This window comes from Magnusiomyces paraingens (genome assembly GCF_902498895.1).
Source record: "Magnusiomyces paraingens strain CBS 517.90 genome assembly, contig: contig1, whole genome shotgun sequence".
NCBI lineage: Eukaryota > Fungi > Ascomycota > Dipodascomycetes > Dipodascales > Dipodascaceae > Magnusiomyces > Magnusiomyces paraingens.
The window spans coordinates 3,888,226-3,909,515 of record NW_022474067.1 but is presented as its reverse complement, the minus strand read 5'-3'; the positions used below and the strand labels follow the sequence as shown (position 1 = coordinate 3,909,515).

The following is a 21,290-nucleotide window of genomic DNA, read 5'->3' as shown; positions in this document are numbered from 1 at the left end:
ATCAAAATTGTTTGAGATGATGGAAAAAAATACAAATACACCGGCCCCAGGTCATCCAGGCTACGCGGAAATTCCGGGCCATGGATCCAAGGGATCTGCATCAAAAAGAAGGAAAACTGCAGACTCAAAGACTAGTAACACAGCATCATCAACATCATCAACATCATCAACATCATCAACATCTGCATCATTAGCAACAATAGATATGACTGTTTCATCCCCTGGGGTGTCTGGAGGACCCACCATACAACGTCGATCTACACCCAATCCTGGAGCCTCTGGAGGTTCCTCAGGCACTGGTCGACGACGAGGTCCTTCTGCAGCTGCTACAGCAGCAGCGGCTGCAGCAAAGTTTGCAGAACCTATTCTTCAATTCCCAGTCCGCATCAACCCCCCACCACCACAACCCCAAGATGCAGGAATCATCCCGCATGCCCCGCACCTGGTCCCCGCGTCTTTCGACGAGATTGCACGTCATCCTCTCGTGAAACCGACACCAGAATTAAGAGAAGCCATTAGTGGAGTGGTAGGAATGGTATTAGGGGGAGTAGTAGGAGGAGGCATTAATGACACGCCTGTGTACTCTCCGCGACCGATTATGGGTGGATCGACAGTAAACACCATGGGCGGGGCCGTTGCAGCAGCATTGGCCACGGGCCCATTGTTGGCACAGATTCAACGGCCTGGATCAGCGTTTAGTACGGGCACCGCAACACCCAATGCAAGTAGTAGCCGGGCGTCTTCCAAAGAGGGGACACCCGATGCAACAGCAGCAACGAGTATGACAGAAAAAAGCAATGATAATAAACGCGCGTTATTATACTATACAGACGACCATCCACAGAATCGTCGAGGGTTCCGATACACACACTGCAAAGCAGTGGGGTCTGCGCTGCCGGCATTACAATACACAGCTATTGAGGTTCCACCATATGCTGCTCGGGCGTCTTATTTTGATCGGTCGCCGAGCGTTGCACTTTCTAAAGATGCGATGACGGTGTCGACGTTGCGGGGGTTTAGCACAGCTCGGGCCAATGTTTTTGTGCGAGAAGGTCACTGGTACTACGAGACTCGGATTCTACACGGCGGGGAAAGTAAGGCTGTGACAGGTGGGGGGTCTGGTACAGCGGCGACATTTGTACCTAATGGGGCAGGAGGCATGAGTGATACCACGGGGACTGGAACAAGCACGGGGGAAAGCACGCCGGACGTGTTTTGGGGGGATGGGAAAGCGGCGGAGGCAGCGGCACGGACACGCGCTCAACGTCTTGCAGCAGGAGGACACGTACGGCTGGGGCTAGCCCGACGAGAGGCATGTTTACAGGCTCCCGTTGGGTTTGATGGGTATGGTTATGGACTACGGGACACGACGGGGGAAGCGGTTCATTTTTCACGGCCGCGGCGGTTTGGAAAGGGGGATGGAGTGATGAGTGAGGAAGGGTTTGGTGCTGGGGATGTGATTGGATTACATGTTTATTTACCGCCTATTGAAAGTTATATGGGGAAACTACGTGCGCGGGATGGTAAGGCTGCGACATTGTCATATGGGACAGTGAGCCGGGACCGGATTCCAATTAAGTATAAGGGGCAGTTATATTTTGAGTTGCTTGAGTATCAGCCAGTGAAGGCGATGGAGGACATGATATTTTCCAATAAGCGGGGGCCTAATGGGGGGATTATTGAAGAGGAAGGTGGAGTGGAAGTTGGAGGAACAGCAATAGGACATGAAGAGTTTTTAGAAACGATACCTGGGTCATATATTGATGTGTATAAGAATGGAAGGTATTTGGGGAGGGCGTTTACAGATCTTAAATCATTTATGCCGCCGAGCTCGAAGCATGGTAGGAATAAGGATTTGGCGCCTCCAACGGCAGTAACAAAGGGGAATGAAGGGATTGGGACTGGGACTGGAGGTGAAGGGACCGGATGTGAAGGGACAGGAGATGAAGGATCAGTTTTTCCACTACTGCCGTTGCCAGCACCAGCACCGGCACCAGCACCAGCACCGGCACCTATAGTTTCTCGACGAAACAACAATAATAATATTCGCAAGAAGATTTTTTCACCTGATGATGGGCAGTTGGGGTATTATCCGGCGATTTCAGTATTTAAGGGAGGAATGGCACAGTTTAATTTTGGTCCACATTTTGATTGTTTACCCGATGAGATTAGAGCACGGATGGAATATTCCAAATGTTCAAGGTGGGGTGGAGGGGAAGATATAATAGTTGGAGAAGAGGAGGTGATTCGGCCAATGTGTGAGAGATATGATGAGCAAATTGCTGAAGATATTGTGTATGATGTGATTGATGAGATTGAGTTTTCATTACAGGAGTGAATGGTTATTATTATTATTATTATTATTATTATTATTGTTATATTATGATATTTATAAAGCAAATAAAGCAAATTTAAAAGCCAATAGGTTGGAAAGAAGATATAGGAGTTTGACATTCACGACACTCTGTGGATGGGGCCATTTCTATAAGACCTTCGTAACAATATTTATGGTATCTTGAGTTACATTGAGGAGTAGGACATGAGCATCCAATAGTCCATATTTGGGAGCATCCTGAGCAGTAACGAACAGTTGGGTCAGCACCTTCTGGATCAAAAGTTGAACGGATATAAGTATCTAATTCAGCCAGGGCTCTTGTTGAGAGAGTATAAGTGTATTCAGCTTGTGTTTGGGAGAGTTGTTTAGATAATGGGACAATGACAAACCATCCTAAAGAGACTAAGTTTTTAATTTTGGCAAGACCTTGAGCAGCTGTGAGTGTTGTTTTATTATTTGCATCTTTAGGGTAAGCTTGAACGATATCTGCGAGGTTTACTGCAAAATTATTTAATTGGAAGGATGATGAGGAAAATATTTTATGAAGGATATTTTTAAAATGATCAATTTCTGCTGGTGTAAGAGTAGTTGCGAGTTTAGTTCCTGCAGAAGAGTGCATATTAACAAATGATACACATAGTTGACCTGATTCTTGGTCACGAGTAATTTTAGTAGCAAAGGAGAAATCTCCTAATTGTTTATTAATAGTTTCTAGAACTGGTTGGATTAAGTGTTTTTCACACATATCATGGTCGATGGCAAAACGAACGGGTTCAGCATCTGGGTTTGTGGCAATATCGTGGTAGCCTATACTTTGAAGGTATGTATGATTTGTTTTTGCAAGAGCAGAAGCTACTTGTGAGAGGGGCATACATCGGTTACTGATGATGATTTGGAGGATAGTTTGTGTGATTGCAGGGTAAATTTGAGGTTCGAAAACGTCTGACATTGTTGTGTGTGTGTGTGTGTGTCTATATATGTTTGGTGATATTGAGAATGGAGGTTTTGAAAAAAAAAATAAAAATAAACAAAAATAAAAATAAAAAAAATAAAATAAAAAAATAAAAAAACGCGTAAAAACGCGACACGAAATAAATGGGTATTATTATTACAACATGTATTACAATATATATATATATATATATAAATTACCCTACCCCATTAAAAAATAAATAAAAAAAAAAGCCCATTTTTAGAATTTATTTTTTTTATTTTTTTTATTTTTTTTATTTATTTTTTATGGGTTGCTGCTTGCCATTCGGTCTGCCGGTGCAGCGCACTCCTTTTTTTTTTTTTTTTTTTTTTTTTTGGGGTGGTGGTGGTGGTGGTGGCTTCATTTTTTTTTTTTTTTTTTTTTTTTTTTTTTGGACTTGTTTTAGAGATTAGAAGTTTCTAGGCGTCTTCCAATCTTTTTTTTTTAATATTTAAATTTTAATTTTTGATAGATAGAATAATAATAATAATAATAATAATAAGGTGATTTGTCAATTTTTATTTTTATTTTTATTTTTATTTTTTTTTAATTTTTATTTGAATTGAACTTACAACTTTTCTTTTCTATTTAAGTCGCTATGCTGTGTTGTTGTTGTTGTTCTGTCACTAAAAAGCTATATATAAAATCTAATCCTTCCGTTACCCGGCAAGATAATTCCCCGGGATCTCACGTGATTGACATGTGTGTGTGTGTGTGCCCCTCCTCCAAGTACGAAAAATGGGAGGGGGGGTTTTTTTTTTTTTATTTTTATTTATTTAATTTATTTTTATTTATTTATTTTTTTATTTTTATTTTTTTATTTTAATTTTTGCGGGGAAAAGCCTTCCCTACAAATTTGTTTGTCTGTTTGTCTGCCTGTCTGCCTGTCTGCCTGTCTTTTTTTTACTTTTTACACAATCATCACAACCACCAAACCCAATTCGTACAGCCCATTGGTTACCTCTTTGCTTTCCTATCCTATAAATACAGCCTGATTTCCCACCATTTCATTATTTTATTTTTTTTATTTCTTTCTTTCTTTCTTCTTTTTTTTTATTTTTTATTCTTTTTCTTTTCCTATCTAACTTTTTATTTTTTTATTAAAAAATTCTTTTAAATCAACCTTTAAAATCCACTATATACAAAAAAAAAAAACTTCTATCTTATCTCAAGTATGTATAATAATAATAATAATAATAATAATAATAATAATGACGATAATAATGATGATGATAATGATGATGATCCACTTAAAATACCCTTTTTTTTTTTTTTATTTTTTTTTTGCCTTCTCTTATCTAACAATAATATATTTCTTTTTCCACTAGAATGGGTGTCACTGATGTTCTCTCTAGAAAGTCCGGCGTCATTGTCGGCGATGACGTTCGCAAGCTCTTTGAGTACGCACAAGCACACAAGTTTGCTATCCCAGCCGTCAACATTACCTCTTCTTCTACCGTCGTTGCCGTCCTCGAGGCTGCCCGCGATGCAAAGTCCCCCGTCATTCTCCAGGCTTCCCAAGGTGGTTCCGCCTTTTTCGCCGGTAAGGGTGTCGCAAACAAGAACCAAGAAGCTTCCGTTGCTGGTGCCGTTGCCGCTGCCCACTACATTCGCTCCATTGCTCCTACCTACGGCATCCCCGTCGTTCTTCACACTGACCACTGCGCCCACAAGCTCCTCCCTTGGCTCGATGGCATGCTCGAGGCCGATGAGGCTTACTTTAAGGAGCACGGCGAGCCCCTCTTCTCTTCTCACATGATTGATCTCTCTGAGGAACCCCATGAGGAAAACATTGCCACCACTAAGAAGTACTTTGAGCGTGCTGCCAAGATGAACCAATGGCTCGAGATGGAAATCGGTATCACTGGTGGTGAGGAAGATGGTGTTGATAACTCTGGTGTTGAGTCTTCTAAGCTCTACACTCAACCCAACGAGGTCTTTGCCGTCTACGAGGCTCTTTCCCCTGTTTCCCCCAACTTTTCTATTGCCGCTGCCTTTGGCAATGTCCACGGTGTTTACAAGCCCGGTAACGTTAAGCTCCACCCTGAGCTTCTTGGTAAGCACCAGGCTTATGCTAAGGAGCAGCTCAAGAGCGACTCTGACAAGCCCCTGTTTTTGGTTTTCCACGGTGGTTCCGGTTCTACCAAGGAGGAGTTTGAAATTGCCATTAGCTACGGTGTCGTCAAGGTCAACATTGACACTGACACTCAGTACGCCTACCTCACTGGTATTAGAGACTTTATTCTCAACAAGAAGGATTACCTCCTGACTCAAGTCGGCAACCCTGAGGGAGACGATAAGCCCAATAAGAAGTACTTTGACCCCCGTGTTTGGGTCCGTGAAGGTGAGAAGACCATGTCTGCTCGTGTCAAGGAGGCTCTTGAGTTTTTCAACACTGCTGGCCAGCTTTAAATTTAGGGAAATGTTTTATATATATATATATTTTTTTTTGTAAAAAATTTGAATAAAAATTGTGAATTGAATTTTTTTTTTTTTTTTTTTTTTTTGCTTGCTTGAATGATTGCTTGCTTTATTTCTTTTATATTTTCATTTTATGAATTGAGTTGCGTGGTTAACTGATTTAAGGTTTCTGTAAGGCGGACGGTGGTGGCAACAACAATTAATGTGATGAGTATAAAAAGGCTCGGAATTCCCACCTTTTTTTTTTTTCTTCCACTTACTTCCTTTATATATATATATATTTCTCATCATCATCCATTTTATCAAAAAAAAAAAAAAAAAAGCATTTTTAATAACATAAAATATATTCATACATACCTATCTTTAGAAACAATGACTCTCTACTATACTTTAGTATGTTCTTCCATCAATTGCCTTCAAATCATTTCATTTTAACCTTTCTTTCAATAGGTTTTTGTCCTTTTGGTAGCTGAAATGTTTAGCTTTTTTGTACTTGTGGCCCCCCTCCCCAATGCAGCTCGTCGCAAACTACTTACTTTTTTGGCTGAATCGCCTCTAATCAAATCAGTCCAAACCTCTCTCAAATTTACCTTTGTAGCAATTCTAATTCTTTTTGTCGATTCTGTCAATAGAGTTTACCGTGTACAAACAGAATTGGCTGCTGCTCATGAATCAGTGGTTGGTTCAATGGGAGCTATGACTGATCGTTCAGAAATTCAAGCACGAAGATTTTATGCTCAACGTAACATGTACCTTTGTGGCTTTACCCTCTTTTTATCTCTCATTCTTACCCGCACTTATACCCTCGTCTTAGACCTGACAATTGCTAAAGATAAACTTACAACTTCTGACGGTGATTCTGCTCAGGTCCAGAAGCTTAAACAAATTCTGGCGCAAAAGGAAAAGGATATCGAAGCTCTTAAGAAACAGTCACAAGGCCTTTCCAAAGAATATTTTAAGGTCTCTGATGAACTTAATGAAAAAACAGGAGTTACTTCTGCAGACAAGAAGTTGGATTAATTGTATAGTAATTTATTTATTTAATAAATATATATATATATATATAAAATAAAATAAAATATAATATAAAATAAAATAAAAATTTTCAAATCCTAACCATTAATGGCATCTTCTGGTTGACATCCAGTGTTACTGTTAGAATATGCATTACTCTTGTGCTTGGGTGTAAAATCAAACCCTTGACCAGCAGGCCCCAAATACATTTCAGTCAACTTGATCCAGTCCCGGTAATCAGAAGATCCAAGCAATGTCTCCACCTCATCTCGACCTTGCCATGGTGGTGGTCGGTCATTAATCCGTGGAGGCAAATGTGCTAAAATTCCCACAGGTACATACCGGTGAGTAAAAGACAAAAACTCACACATATATCTGCGAGTCAAATTCACTCCATACTCATCACTACCCCAATGCTCCAACCCAAACTCAGCATATTTTTGTAATAATTCCAATCTCTGAGTCCCAGATTTGTCCAAATGCTGCTTAGCTTCAATCTCTTCAAAAATCCATGGTTTAATAAGTGCACCTCGAGCAACCATCACACTATCTACCCGCTTATTTTCATCCTCACAATCAACTGCATTATACCAGTCTTCCCAAGAATAAACATCACCATTACCAATCACCCATGGCTTCACATATCGACCTCCCTTTTCATCCAAAGTTTCTTCTCGCAATTGTCGCACCGTCGATGCAACCTCCCCAATATACCCCCAATCTGCTAGCTTCGTGTATCGTTGAGCGCGCGATCGTCCATGAATCGTAATTGCTGCTACCTGACCTTCTGAAACCAATCTTGGAACTAGCCCCACTGCAGTTGAACGGTCATCTCTAGTGCCCGTACGAATCTTAACTGTAACTGGAATTTCTCCAGACACAGCATTCATACCTTCTAAAATACGTACCAATCTGCTTGGGTTATCCATTAACGCACTTCCAGCCCCAGATCGATAAACTAGGTCAATTGGACATCCACAATTAAGGTTAAGTTCCTGAAGTGCTCCAGGAGCACTTAGTTTAGAAATAGCCTCGGCTGCCTTAATAGCCTGCCAATGTTTAGCTGCCGTGATTTGCACACCAAACTTACCAATTTCTGAAGAGTGTGCGCGTGGCAATGCCCACTCAGACTTTTGACCCATCACAATTGGCAATGCAAGTGCCATCTCGCCATATGTCACATCCGCACCAAGCGTCTTCATCAGCCGCCGGTATGGTAGATTGCCCACAGTTGTTAGTGGTGAAACAATATACTTGCGGTCCAAATTAATGCGTCGCTTTTCCGCAGGTTGGAAAGGAGGATCAATGTATGTGGCCCGGTTGTCTTCCACTGCCGTCTTCTTTCCGCTTTCCGTGGAAGCTTCTGTGGAAGTTTCGGTGGAATTCTTGGGAGCGTCCGAAACTTCCGTATCCTTAGATTCTTCCTTAGATTCTTCCTTAGATTCTTCCTTAGATTCTTCCTTAGATTCTTCCTTAGATTCTTCCTTAGATTCTTCCTTAGATTCTTCCTTAGATTCTTCCTTAGATTCTTCCTTAGATTCTTCCTTAGATTCTTCCTTAGATTCTTCCTTAGATTCTTCCTTAGATTCTTCCTTAGATTCTTCCTTAGGTTCTTCCTTAGACTCTTTCTTAGGCTCCTCAGGAACATCCTTGGTGTGCATCCTGCGGTTAAATGCAACTCGTCCATCCAAATACTTAATGTACTGATCACTCAATGGAAAATCAAACTTCTTGCGTTGCAGCAAGTTCAGTGTCGCAGCAGGCACCCGATTTACCTCGTAATCCTCCTTCACAGACTTCTCGTACTTGGCCTTGTCCACCTTTAACTCACCCATCGATCGGCCCTCTCGAACAATATAGTGCGAATGCAACCAACGGCATCTCAACCCTGATGGACAATATCCAATGGCTGCATACACAGGGCACACTCCTGGCAAGTCCTCAGGCTTGGCCTTGAGATACGTTGCTGCGTCATGCTCAAACCGGCACGAGTCACCATACACGCACTCAACAGGAGGAACTTCATCTTCAGGTGCGCTAGAATCACGCTCCGCAAAATACTTGACAAGTCGCGTGTTAACAGCATCACAAAACTTGACCGTATCCTTAGCCTGTACCATTCGTCGGCCCTTGTTCTGACCCCGTGTCTCTTTGCGCTTTGCCTTACGCTCTCGTCGGTTTTTCCCAGCATCACCTGATTGACCGCTGCTTTCGGCGCGTTCGGCAACACCACCACCCTCGGCATCATCATCAAAAGAAGTGGCAGAAGCAGGTTCTGGTGCTGAAGTTGTAATGTCCCGTACAATAAGATACTCAGGCTTGATAGGAGTCACGCCTTTGACGCGCTCTGGAATAGCAGCCTCTGTTTTCTGACGCTTGGCCTCTGGAAGTATGTGTGTTTCCTCAGTCATATTGTATTTATTTATTTATTGATTAAAGAATCAATAGTGTGGTTGATAAAAAATGAAAAATCCACGATTGAAAAAAAAAAAAAAAAAAAAAAAATTTTTTTATCTCATTTTGGAAATTCACATTTTATGGTTGCTATTTCCAGTTAATGTTTGAAAAAAAATTTTTTGTATTTTTATTTCAAAATTTTTTTTTTTTTTTTTTTTTTTTTTTAAAAAATCATATCTGCCTTTCCTCTCGGCCATGTCCTTGTGCAAGTTCTTCAAAACAATCATGACCGACCGACCGCAAAATCTCACACTTACCGAAGTCATTCTGCCTCCGGAACACCTCAAAATCGCCTCGCGCAACCCGGAAAACCACCCGGTCTCCGTGATCCAGCGCATCGCGGCCCAGCCCTACCTCGATCCAGCATCTACCACCACCAGTCGCCGTCGACCAGCCTTTATCTGTGGACCCATGGTGCGCTACTCCAAGCTCCCATTTCGCGAAATTGTGCGCCATCATAATGCCGACATTGTCTACACACCTATGATTCTTGCTCGTGAGTTTGTGCGCCACCCCTTTGCGCGTGACTCGGACTTTAGCACAAACGCGGCCGACGCGCCAGTCATTGCACAGTTTGGCGCAAACAACCCCAAGGACCTTGTGCGCGCAGTCCAGCTTATTCGCCCATATGTTGACGGAATCGGACTCAACTGTGGGTGTCCCATTAAGGATCAAGTCCGTGAGGGCATTGGTGCCGCACTCATGACCAAACCTGATCTTGTTGCAGAAATGGTGGCCGCCGTTAAAGCTGAGTTTGGCCCTGGGTTTTGTGTTGAAGTCAAAATTCGTATCCACAAAGATCTCAAAGATACCGTCGCCATGGCATGCAAAGCTGAAGCTGCAGGTGCAGATTTTATCACCGTCCATGGGCGACAGAAAACTACGCGCTCGTCACAACCCGCCGATTTTGAGGCCATCAAACTCGTCAAACAAAGCGTAAGCGTCCCCGTGGTGGCCAACGGTGATGCGTTTAGCGTCGAGGATGCTCTTTACATAGCCGATGTCACTGGATGTGACGGTGTCATGGCGGTACGCGGGATTCTCGCCAACCCTGCCATGTTTGATTTGGCAAGCTACAAGCGCCGGACGCTATGGTATCAGCAGCCCCAAAACAAGGATTTACGGAAGCCAGCACGCAGATTAAGTCAATCCAATATTACCAAGTTCCCCTTTGGTCGTCATACAAATGATCCCCAAGGATCTCAAACCCAACTATCACAAAAACAACTGGTTCTTAATGCTGTTATCCCCACAGAGTCCCAGCTATTAGTTGATGGGCTGCCTGTTCTAAGCACAGACCTTAAGAACGTGACGCCGTGGGCCACCGTTGAACGGTTTTGGGACCTAGTAACTGCTTACGGGTTACCGTTCCGTGTTGCACAGCATCACTTTTCCGAAATGCTTGAGGGCTCTGTGACCAAGCGCCAGAAAAAAATTATGAATGATACCCACAACATGGCCGAGCTGTTGGCGTGGTTCGATTCACGGTTGGATTTACGACGACCAAAGGAGCCAGGCTTTGGAGAGCACAGAGAGTTCCCCTGGCGTGAGGAGTTTTTGGAACGCGAGAGCCAGGAGATAATAGAAGAGGAAGGAAAAGAAGAAGAAGAAGAAAAAGCGGAAAAGAAAAAAATCACTGAACTGGCGGAGGATTTGGAGAAGCTGGCGGTGGCTTGAAATGATTTGTTTGATTTGTTTGATTTTATATACATTATAGACTAATAATAGAGAATCTCAGAGTTGACCCACTGGATCAGGGCTAGGGCTTGCTAAGGTCACCCACAGAGGGGCTTATAAAGAAGACTGGGAAAAAAAAAATTTTTTTTCACCTATAAATAGGAAGACTTTCCCACCATTTTTTTTTAACCTAGGAAAAAATTTTATTTCTTTCTTTTTTTCTGCAAAATATCAACAACAACAACAACAACCCAAATGGTAAGTCCTTATAACCTTCTACAGTGGTTTTCCCAGGACAGTGTTCAGATGAGGATAATTTCATTTATTTTGGAGCGAGTCATTTTAGGCTTTCCTTTCGTTTTGATTGGGGTCGTTTCGCATTGACGTTTTATTTTATAGTCATAGTTACACTGATGTTTTTAAAATACTCTGTACTTTGGGAGTCCACTTTAAATTTTTTTTCTTATTTTTTTTAAAAAATTAAAACTAACTTCAAACAGGAATTAACCTAATTGGAACGCCATCAGCTACTGATAACGTCAAACTAGAATTCTCTTTGGGCTCGCCAATAAGCGCACTTGGAGCAGCATCAATGCCCTTGAAATTCTGAAGCATTCGTACAATTGTATACGACACTTCAGTCAAGGCAAATTGCTGCCCAAGACAAATCCGTGGACCACCATTAAATGGAAGGTAATCCCACGGGTGAGTGCTTTTACGATTGGCCCATCGCATAGGCTTGAACTCACCGCTATCGGGACCCCACAACTTGGGGTGTCGGTGCAACACGTAGGCAGAGTACATAATCATGTGGCCCTTGGGGATAAAAATGGGCTCAGACTCGTCCGGACCTCCCCCTCGTGGCAGTGACGTATCCTTGAGAGCGTACCTGAAGTTGTTAGGCACAGTAGGGTACAAGCGAAGTGTTTCATTGATGACATAACGTAGATAATCGCACCGCTTAAGAGTCTCAAATGTCACCTTGCTCAAATCTCTCCCGTCGCCAAAATGCTCCAGGATAACACTTCGTAATTGTTCAAAAACATCTGGGTGTCTTGCCAACATTAGAAACACCCAAGAGAGGAGTGAGGCTGTAGTGTCACGGCCTGCAACTAAAATGTTGAGTGCCTGGTCTCGCAGCAGAATAGGGTTACGGGTTTCCTTTGCAAGTTCGTCCAAAAAAATGTATTTCTCGCCCTTTTCGGCCTTTTCATTTTTTTCGCCATTGTAGTTTTGTGTACGCAAAAGAGCCAAGTTAACATAAGAGCTGGTAAAAGTTTGACACACTTGGCACCACTTGCGGAAATTTGCTGAATTTACAAGCCAGTAAAAATTTTGTGCCAAACTGCGGTTACGCAAAACCTCTTGTGCATTATTAAACGCGTCTTCAAACTCAAGCGCATTGACCAGCTTACGGTTACCTCCAGACAAGAGGTCAGTGGACTCGCCAAACAAAAACTCAGTCGCTGAGTCCAGAGTCAACTTGTAAAAAAAGGGCTGGATATCCAAGTACCCTTCTTTGTTGTTGTTTCTGTAAATCTGAATAATCTTTTGCAAATGATCCTCAATAATGTGAACGTGTGAGATTTGCTCCCGAGTAAACTGTGGACGTAGCATGGCTCTTGTGTGTTGCCAGCCTGGTCCGTCAAGAGTAAATGCTCCATCTCCCAACAACGGGAAAAAGTACTTGTATCTGCGTGCGTGTCCAAAGTCCTTGAACTGTGTTGCCAGTACGGCCTTGATGTTTTCCGGGTCCATGGTCATGACGAAAAAGGATCCCATAAGTTGGCTACGTCCCGTCATTGTGGGCAAAGCCAATGACACATCGAGTGTGCGCCGGTTCATGCGGTGGTTTTGGGCAGCTCTAAGAATCTGCACAAATTGTGGGATTCCAAATGGAAAAGACCAAATTACTCGTGGCGTCGATAGCCCATGCCGGCGAGCTTGCAAAAGGTACCACATGTGAACAAGGTATGGATAAAGAAAAAATGCGCCCAGCGCACCCAGAAATATGGACAAGAGGGTCATGGTTGTTAGATATGTTCTTGGAGAGAAAATAAAGGACCTTCCAGAGGTATTTATATACAAAATGAATTAAAGTTAATTCTGCGGGGGAGAAAAAAAAACAGAAGAGAAAATGCATGATTCAAAAGTATTTCATATGAATTTTTTTTTTAAAATAAAGAAAGTGATTCCAAGAGCCGAGCGTTGAAACTCCCAGACAAGGTAATTAAAGATCATCTAGAGCCGAGTTTATTAGGGGGGGAAGTAAGTAATACACTACAACCAAAAGACTCATTAAACTTCACATGAAATTCGGAACTGGTTTGCCATTAGTTTTGGTTTCCCTATTTTGAAAAAAAAATCATATTGGAGCAATAGTTGGTCCGTAGAAGCAATCAACAAAGAGGAGGGGTATGATTTTGAAAATAAAAAAATAATAATAAATAAATAAAAAAAAAACAACGTTTTCAAGTTTGAATGTCTTGGTTAAGATCATCAGACTAGGCCATGTCTTCGGCATGAGATTTAAGATTGTTTTAAAATAGTAAACTTGGTACTATTAGGGTATTAAGTAAAAAAAAAAATAAGTTTATAATAATTTCAATTCAACAATATAGGAAATCGTGCAATTCTTTCATTTACACGACCTGCCCTTTGTCAAAATCAATAATTGAGCAGTGATTTCTAAGATTTGTAAGATTTATTTTTAAGATTGGTAGCATTTTAAACGGCTGAGAAATCACATAACCCTAACCCATCACCAATTCTTACTCATACCTCCTCTTTGTAATCTTGTTGTATCTAAAGTGTTTCTTACTAATTGCTCAAGCCGTCCAAAAAGTTAACCGCCTACTGCCATTATAAATCACCACTAAGCACGTCTTGCCAGGTCCTATTTAAAGCCTTGGATTTCTCATTTCTTTCCGTCTTTTTTTTTTTTTTCTTTACTTTACTTTTCTTTACTTTACTTTACTTTACTTTACTTTACTTTTTTTTATCAACTTTTTCATTAATATTTCATAATGAGCAAAAGCGCCCCAGGACCTCCATTTAACGACTACATCAAGTCATACGATATCCACACCTACTACAACGTTGGCCACGAGCCCTCGCGGCAAGAAGCCTTTGAGCTTCGCGAAAAGCTCCAAAAGGACTTTGCCAAAGAAATTGCCGCCGGCGAACTCAATGTCTACCGCATGTGGGATAAAGCCATTGGCCCTCACATCACAGCAATGTGGGAGTGCGATTTCAAGTCTCCAGAACTCTTTTCGCGAATTGTCCCATGGTATCAATGGAACCACGGCAATCTGTCCGTACTTATCCACCCGCACACTGAAAGAGGTGGATTGATTGATCACACTCAACATGCCCTGTGGCTAGGAACTAAGATCCCACTTATTGAAGACGTTCTTAAACAATAAAATAAAATGTATTAATTAAAAGAAAAACTCAAAACCCTATTTACTTTCTCAAATCAATTTTTCCAATCTTCTCCTCAATCTCCTTGTAAATAGCATCACTCTGAACACCACTGTTCTTATCAAAATAAGGACGCTCACCAACACTAATGGTCCGGATACCCCTTCTGGTCCCCAGATAATCAAATGTGGCTGTATGATATGTCGAACGGTTGTCAAAGAAGGCAATATCATTGGTGCCTACCCAATCAATACGCACCTGCAAGTCGTGAGAGTTCACCAGTGTGTCATTGATGAAATCCTTTACTCGTTGACTCTCAATAGGCGTCAGCTCATTGATCTGTTGGAAATGGTTGCCCACAGCATAGATACTTTTCCAGCCAGTGACTGGGTTAGTTCGCACAATTGGGTGTGTGCTTTCAAGGCTATCACCAACGTTTTCTGGGGCACCACGAGGCTCGCTGTAAAGCTGGAAGTTGTTGCTCTTAGCAAGACCGCTAAAAACAGGCTGTGAGTATCTGCCAGTAAGGCCTTCCAAGAACTCTTGGTATGGCTTGGAAAAGCGTTCGTAAAGTGCATAACCGTTAGCAAACAAGGTAGCACCACCGGAACCTTCCTCGGGTTGTTCGACAATCTTCAGAGCAGAGTAATCTGCAGGAACAGGCTCGAAAGTAATATCAGAGTGCCAACCATAGGAAGCAAATAGAGGTCTGGACTTGTACAACTCGTGCTGGCGGCGATCAACTGTTGAAGAAACGTAAAAGACTTTGGGATCAATTAAACCGTCTTCACCAATAAGCCCACCAGAGGGAGCGCGAGGGTGGATATGCAGACCGTTTTGTTCAGGGCGGCCAGTCAAAATACCCAGGTTATTAGTAAAATCCTTCTGCTTTTGAACAGTCAGTTTGTGCTGGTTTCGGAAGACCACAACACCCTTGCGAGAAATCTGAATGGCAATGTCCCGAATAATGTTGCGCACGCGCTCCTTATCCTCCTCAGAGGCTTCAGGGTTCTTTAAAACATCAACAAAGTCTGCAACTTGGATATCCTCAGGATAAACAACACCGAGAAGAGGGGTGATATCTTTCGAGTACTTGCCGTATTCCTTTTCCCAAACTCCAGAGGCAACCAAGGGTGCTTTTCTATCTTCGGGCTTAATGTATGAAGGACCCTCAGTGGGAGTGTGGGCATAAGGAGAAGGTCCAGGAATGTGCTTGACTTCAGGGAAGTACTTGGGATCAAACTCTTCGAAACGGAGATCGTCAAGAGAAGGCATTTTTAGAATTATTTTTTTAAAGATATAAGAAGATGATATATTAAATGGGGTACGATTATGAATTGAATTGAATTGACACAAGATTTTATGAAAATTAACGATTTTCACTTGATATTTATACTAAAACCCAAAGCCAGAAACTGTGGCTCCTCGTATTTACAAAAAAAAAAAAACTCAAAGATTAAAAAGTAAAAAAAAAACCTCCATCAAACTCAGATAGGACTCCGAGCCATAACGCGATTGCGTTCGGAGTTGGCGAGACAGGTATGTGATGTACAACATTTTATTGCGTAATTGCATTCCCCACCAACGCAATGTCCGAATACAAAAAAAGCCGTTGGGTTTGGCACAACAGAAAAATTAGATTGTGGCTAATCTTGGTCCCTGTAGCCAGAATTTCATATTTTGACTGATGAACTTTTATAAATTACACTGAATTAATCTGTGATTGGGGCCTTTCTTTCCAACCCCCCCCCCCCCAAAAAAAAAAAAATCTCCTGACACTGATCCGAGTTTCTAAAACATTTTCAAGTATAGTACACTAAATCAAAGTACTAACTCTTTTTCTTTCTCTTTTATTAAATTTTCTTTTTTAAAAAAAAAATAGCCGCGGAAACTATTCCTCTTACTTTCTAATAACTCTAATCATCTGAAGGCTTGATGCTTCTCAAATCAACAAGCTTATAAGGAAGATCTTTCCCCATAACCACATGACCATGACGCATTGTCGATTTATAAATGTTGGGCTCAGGATGTGGGTGGAACGATGACTTTGGGCACCGTCGAATAATGCTTGTGCCATTAGGATCTGTTAGTCGGTAAATATCCCAAGACGGCGTTTGCGTCGGTGCACACACAATCGCAATCGATTCCTTGAGCATCAACTGATATGAGCTCTGTGTGTGCAGGTCAACAGACGACATGAAGCACGACTGGGTCGGGTGTGTGTGGATCCATCCAAGCAGAATCAAATCATTGGTATCCAAATAATCAAACAAAATTTCCTCGTGGATCGTTGCACAAGTGTCTGGGGTGGATTCCTGGTGTGGTATCACTAAGTGTGTGATGAAAAACGCATTCAAGCTCAGCTTGCCGCAAAGCATTCCGCACGTCTCTAGCTTAGAATCGGTATTTGTCTGAGCAACCCGCAGAAAATCAGGTCGGAGACTCGTAGGCAGAAACACCGACCTCAACGGCTCACCGCCTTCGGTCGTTGCACGAATTCTGTGTAACACTGCTTTAGATTTGTCGGTGCTTGAAGGGCTACTTGATGGTGCAGATTCTTCAACAAGTGTATTGGCTGGTGTTAATGGTTTTATAGGCTCTGAAAGCGGTAATGGAGGTAATGGCGGGGGCTTCGAAGGTATTAGAGTCTCCATAGTCCCCTTAATAGGGACTGCATGCTCATATTGAGTTGACGGATAAGTGATTGAATTTGATGGTGATGTCGATACGGCACTCGATGACGACTTGGTACTACTGCTCCCAGGAGCTTGAAGTTTTTGAATATCAAAAAGCAATTTTTCATACTCTCGATCAGTTATTCCTTGGGACTGGCGTCGCTGAGCTTCTCGATATTGTTTTTGATAATGATTTATCTGAGCTTCTCGTTCATACTGTATCAATCGAGCCCTTTCCTTTTGTTCGTAGTCCCATGCAGCAACGCGTTGTTCAATGATTGGCTTAATTTCTTCCATCTTGTCAAGAGCACTCATAGTCTATATAAGTTAGCTTATTCCATCTCAGAATCATAATCATAATCATAATATACTTACATCTATTTTGAGTAATTTGACTTTTGCTTTATTTTGTCGGGTTATGTGACTCTTTTCCATTTCCTTGTGATCTGGGAGATACTCCAAAACTATTCTACAAACAGTCAGTTATCAATCCAAACAACAATCTTGTTACACTTACAATGTAAACCGTGAATATAAAACATAAGCTTGTTCAAAATCATGCTCATAATAATAAACATCGGCCTAGATACACCCCACACCTCGTTAGTAACCTAACATTTACTAAAGTCGCGCTGAAAAACAAAAAAAAAAAATGCATACCTGTTGTAAAAGCGATTTACAAACGTTGATCCAACGTGCTAAAGAAAGCCGTGAATCGAAGACAAAATGTCTCGCTTCCTCTGTAAGTTCTTTAACGGTAAAAGGTTTTCGTTCAGACATGATGAAGTTGTTAAAGGGAATACAGATTAAATGTAACTGTGGCAAATAGTTTGAAAGGGAATATGTAAAATAAATCCTCTCTCTCTCTAAAAAAAAGGAATCTTTTTTTTTTTTAAAAAAAAAAAAACAAATGATATTAATTCAAAAATCGCTGAACAATATCTTTATCAATGTTGGTTGCTTGAATGTTAAAAACTATAAGGTAGTTGAAACTTTGGATTTCAAGTTTCGCGTAGAAGTAGAATATTTTTAGTGTGTCGGGAAATAATTGAACGGTGGGAGGAGGACTTTCACAGTCAAACGTAAGCTTAACATTTTCGACCACGTGACCATATTAAATTAGGAGGCCAAAGGCCGCAAAATAATGAATTTATCAACAATTAAGACTCTTTTTATTTAAAATAACTTATTTAATTAAAAAATTCTGTTAAAAATAAATAGCATTAATAAAAAAAATATATTAAAAATTGAAATATTAACCTTTAACTATTATAAATAAAATAATAATAAAAGTTTTTTTAAGTTGTTGATGCAGTGGCTCAATGGTAGAGCATTGGATTCCAAATCCAAAGGCTGCAGGTTCGATTCCTGTCTGTGTCAAGCTTCTTTTTGTTGTACTTTTTTAAGAAAAGAAATATCAATATTTTTTATATTGAAATTTCTTAAACAGGGGCAATAAAGCAACTAATAAAAATAAAAATACTTTTTTTTGCTATTATTATTATAATTTGCTTTGATAATAACTGATATCAGTTAATATGCAAATAAACAGATTAAAAGTAAATAAGTAGATTTGATAAATCGAATAAAAATTTAACCTCTTTATTTACCAGCCTTGTACCAGCTTGTGAGTGCAACAAACCTTTTAAATTGATTACTGATTTGATTTATTATTTCCTCTATTTTTTCTAAAAACTAAAATATAAAATTACTGAATTTTTATTTGTTTTCATTAATTCTCGCCAGTTAATCAACACATATAGCATGAATATACATCATCATATAGATGTGTTTCAGCGCAACCAGAGTCACTATTAATGAAAAAACCAAAAATTTCCTTATATTTATTTTTTTTTCGAGATTTGGGATTCTTTGAAAAAAAAACATGAAGTCATGATTTTTTTTTCTTTTCTTGGAAATAGTCATTGAAAATTGTAGGTTTTCTTGAAAAATCCTTCATACACATTTCTGGTATATATATAGTTTGATCTAATCCATTCTTAACTATACTTATTATTAATAACATTTTTTTGTAAAACCAAATTATTCATTGATTATTTTTCTTTGTTATTCATGCACTCTTATAATTTTTACCACTATTTTTAACAAGAGCCTTAAAAATGGTAAATTTCTATTAGATAGTTTAATATTTTCAAAACCTTTGAAGTTTGAGCGATAAGCATTTGATATATCAGATGATTATATTTTTATAAGAAGATCTGATTTTATTAGATGGAAGTCCTTAATTTATTAAGGCTTGGTTTATTTTAGTGATCACAGCTCATGTAAGCAATGCTCGATTTTAATAGTTTTAGATCTTTTTGTATCTGATAAGCTGGGGTATAATATTTTTTTGCTGTTTTTTAAAATAAAACCTGTTTATTTAAATAACCAAACAAATTTGTTTATGTTCAAAAGGTTATAAAGGAATTTAAGCCATAATCAATTACCCTTTTTTTTTTTTAATTTTGAAAGTTTGTCTTCCAGAATATACCTTTTTCATTATATATATTGTAATCTAAATTTTTTAAATATCCAAAAGTTGAGTTCAAACACACACCCCAGAATTAAACGATAATTGATTTTACTATAAACCAAAACTCTATTTGATTTAATTTTCACTTTTTTTTATAAATACTCATAAGCATTTTAATTCGTACAACAAAAAAAATTTAGGTCGTAATTACCTAAGACTTAATTAGAGGGGATAAAATTGCTAGCTCATTACAAAAAATTTATTAAATTTTCATTTAATGGTAGGAAAAATGTTATAATTCAACATTATAATGTTAAACAAACAAACAAACAAACAAACAAACAATTACTAAAATTTTTAAACTTAATTAACTAAAATTTTTAAACTTAATTAAGTTTAAAATTTTTAGTAATTGTTTGTTTGTTTGTTTGTTTTTATTCAAGGGTTATAGAATTATATAACATCAGCATCTGCGCTATCCTTCTTGTCCATACTATATATCTTTTCATTTTAATAATAAACTTTTAATTTTGGCTTCAACATTACATCTCCAACAGCCCGAAAATAAGTCCTGATGCCAGCTTACGAGGAACAGGGAGTTAAAAATAACCAAACCTTCCCAACTTATCTCCACTTGTCTTCATCAACGCTGTATTTTAGTAATTGTTTGTTTGTTTGTTTTTATTCAAGGGTTATAGAACTATATAACATCAGCATCTGCGCTATCCTTTTATTGTCTGACTATGTGACTTGCCGGTTTTCATTTGTACCTTTTTAGTACGGGTGGTTTCTGTTCTGTGCGTCTCCGGTAGCCCGGAAGATGGGCCCTGATGCCAGCTTACGAGGAACAGGGAGAACCAGTCTGTCGGTCCCAAAACCTTCCCAACCCATTTCCACTTATCTTCACAGACGCCCATGTATTTCTTAATCTCTTCCGCCAGAGATACGGCCCGCAATCACCTGCAGGCTATTTAGACTGTACGGAAGAGTCGGCATTCCTGTAACCAGGGTAGCCTATGGTTTTCAGTTTAGGTGTATACTCTCGTACACATCCTCAGGAAAAGGGGGTATTCTGGGAATCGAACCCAGTATCTTCCGCTATCGAGCGAACGTGTTACCCTTTACACCATCCAGCCCTTTCCCCTTTATTTTAGTAATTTTTAAAGAAACTCAATGTTATAAACAATGTGGGCAAACTTTTAAAGTCTTAAAGCTTCAACTTTTCAAGTAAGGCGCCGTTGTAGTATAGTGGTTAGTACACTTCGTTGTGGCTCAAATATGATCGAATCCGAAGAAACCTCAGTTCGATTCTGGGCAACGGCAGTATTTAATTTTTTTCAATTATAAGCAAAATTGATTTTTTTGTCAAAATATTGGTGACTTAATAGTTTTTTATAAAATATTCTTAAGATTGTATATATAAAATCCAATATCTGGAAATAGTATAGGATTAAAATTAGAATTTAAACATAAAGACTTGAATTGATAATGATTAGTCAGAATATACAACCGTCACTTTTTATTTAATGATTCTATCTCAAAAACTAAAAATAGGTACATTGTAGTCTGAAAGTATGAACTGCTCAGCTATTGAACTATCTGGGTTAAGATTTTGGTTTTTGAGAAAAACCTTGATGGTGGTTGTGATTTAAAATTAATTTAAGTTTACTTTGTTCAATGACATAAACCCTAACCTTTAAAGGTTGATTGAGTCCCTCAAAAAAAAAAAATTAAAGATCCGGAGCGTTAAAACGTCACACTCAACTAGCTATAAACGGCTGGATACAAGTTTAGAAGTAATTATCAGAAAAACTCGTATTTTAATATACTACTTATAAT

General features: G+C 39.7%; 10 protein-coding genes across 10 annotated transcripts; 5 read left to right on the top strand and 5 right to left on the bottom strand.

The window, feature by feature from the left end:
• Positions 1–16: 16 nt before the first annotated feature.
• On the top strand, positions 17–2,338 carry SAPINGB_P001159 (uncharacterized protein; the record flags this gene model as incomplete). Its single annotated transcript, XM_031995882.1, has 1 exon — positions 17–2,338. One exon carries the CDS (start codon positions 17–19, stop codon positions 2,336–2,338), a length of 2,322 nt encoding a protein of 773 aa, XP_031851773.1.
• A 73-nt stretch (positions 2,339–2,411) lies between these two features.
• On the bottom strand, positions 2,412–3,284 carry SAPINGB_P001158 (uncharacterized protein; the record flags this gene model as incomplete). Its single annotated transcript, XM_031995881.1, has 1 exon — positions 2,412–3,284. One exon carries the CDS (start codon positions 3,282–3,284, stop codon positions 2,412–2,414), a length of 873 nt encoding a protein of 290 aa, XP_031851772.1.
• A 1,353-nt stretch (positions 3,285–4,637) lies between these two features.
• Positions 4,638–5,720, top strand: SAPINGB_P001157 (uncharacterized protein; the record flags this gene model as incomplete). The annotated part of the gene is made up of 1 exon (XM_031995880.1): positions 4,638–5,720. The coding sequence occupies one exon, from the start codon at positions 4,638–4,640 to the stop codon at positions 5,718–5,720; it is 1,083 nt and encodes a 360-aa protein (XP_031851771.1).
• Positions 5,721–6,101: 381 nt separating this feature from the next.
• Positions 6,102–6,749, top strand: SAPINGB_P001156 (uncharacterized protein; the record flags this gene model as incomplete). Its single annotated transcript, XM_031995879.1, has 2 exons — positions 6,102–6,122; positions 6,180–6,749. The coding sequence occupies 2 exons, from the start codon at positions 6,102–6,104 to the stop codon at positions 6,747–6,749; spliced, it is 591 nt and encodes a 196-aa protein (XP_031851770.1).
• A 92-nt stretch (positions 6,750–6,841) lies between these two features.
• On the bottom strand, positions 6,842–9,154 carry SAPINGB_P001155 (uncharacterized protein; the record flags this gene model as incomplete). The annotated part of the gene is made up of 1 exon (XM_031995878.1): positions 6,842–9,154. One exon carries the CDS (start codon positions 9,152–9,154, stop codon positions 6,842–6,844), a length of 2,313 nt encoding a protein of 770 aa, XP_031851769.1.
• Positions 9,155–9,425: 271 nt separating this feature from the next.
• On the top strand, positions 9,426–10,877 carry SAPINGB_P001154 (uncharacterized protein; the record flags this gene model as incomplete). Its single annotated transcript, XM_031995877.1, has 1 exon — positions 9,426–10,877. One exon carries the CDS (start codon positions 9,426–9,428, stop codon positions 10,875–10,877), a length of 1,452 nt encoding a protein of 483 aa, XP_031851768.1.
• Positions 10,878–11,369: 492 nt separating this feature from the next.
• Positions 11,370–12,905, bottom strand: SAPINGB_P001153 (uncharacterized protein; the record flags this gene model as incomplete). Its single annotated transcript, XM_031995876.1, has 1 exon — positions 11,370–12,905. The coding sequence occupies one exon, from the start codon at positions 12,903–12,905 to the stop codon at positions 11,370–11,372; it is 1,536 nt and encodes a 511-aa protein (XP_031851767.1).
• Positions 12,906–13,903: 998 nt separating this feature from the next.
• Positions 13,904–14,302, top strand: SAPINGB_P001152 (uncharacterized protein; the record flags this gene model as incomplete). Its single annotated transcript, XM_031995875.1, has 1 exon — positions 13,904–14,302. One exon carries the CDS (start codon positions 13,904–13,906, stop codon positions 14,300–14,302), a length of 399 nt encoding a protein of 132 aa, XP_031851766.1.
• A 40-nt stretch (positions 14,303–14,342) lies between these two features.
• Positions 14,343–15,575, bottom strand: SAPINGB_P001151 (uncharacterized protein; the record flags this gene model as incomplete). Its single annotated transcript, XM_031995874.1, has 1 exon — positions 14,343–15,575. One exon carries the CDS (start codon positions 15,573–15,575, stop codon positions 14,343–14,345), a length of 1,233 nt encoding a protein of 410 aa, XP_031851765.1.
• Positions 15,576–16,216: 641 nt separating this feature from the next.
• On the bottom strand, positions 16,217–17,755 carry SAPINGB_P001150 (uncharacterized protein; the record flags this gene model as incomplete). Its single annotated transcript, XM_031995873.1, has 4 exons — positions 16,217–17,293; positions 17,351–17,444; positions 17,493–17,557; positions 17,636–17,755. 4 exons carry the CDS (start codon positions 17,753–17,755, stop codon positions 16,217–16,219), a joined length of 1,356 nt encoding a protein of 451 aa, XP_031851764.1.
• Positions 17,756–21,290: the final 3,535 nt, after the last annotated feature.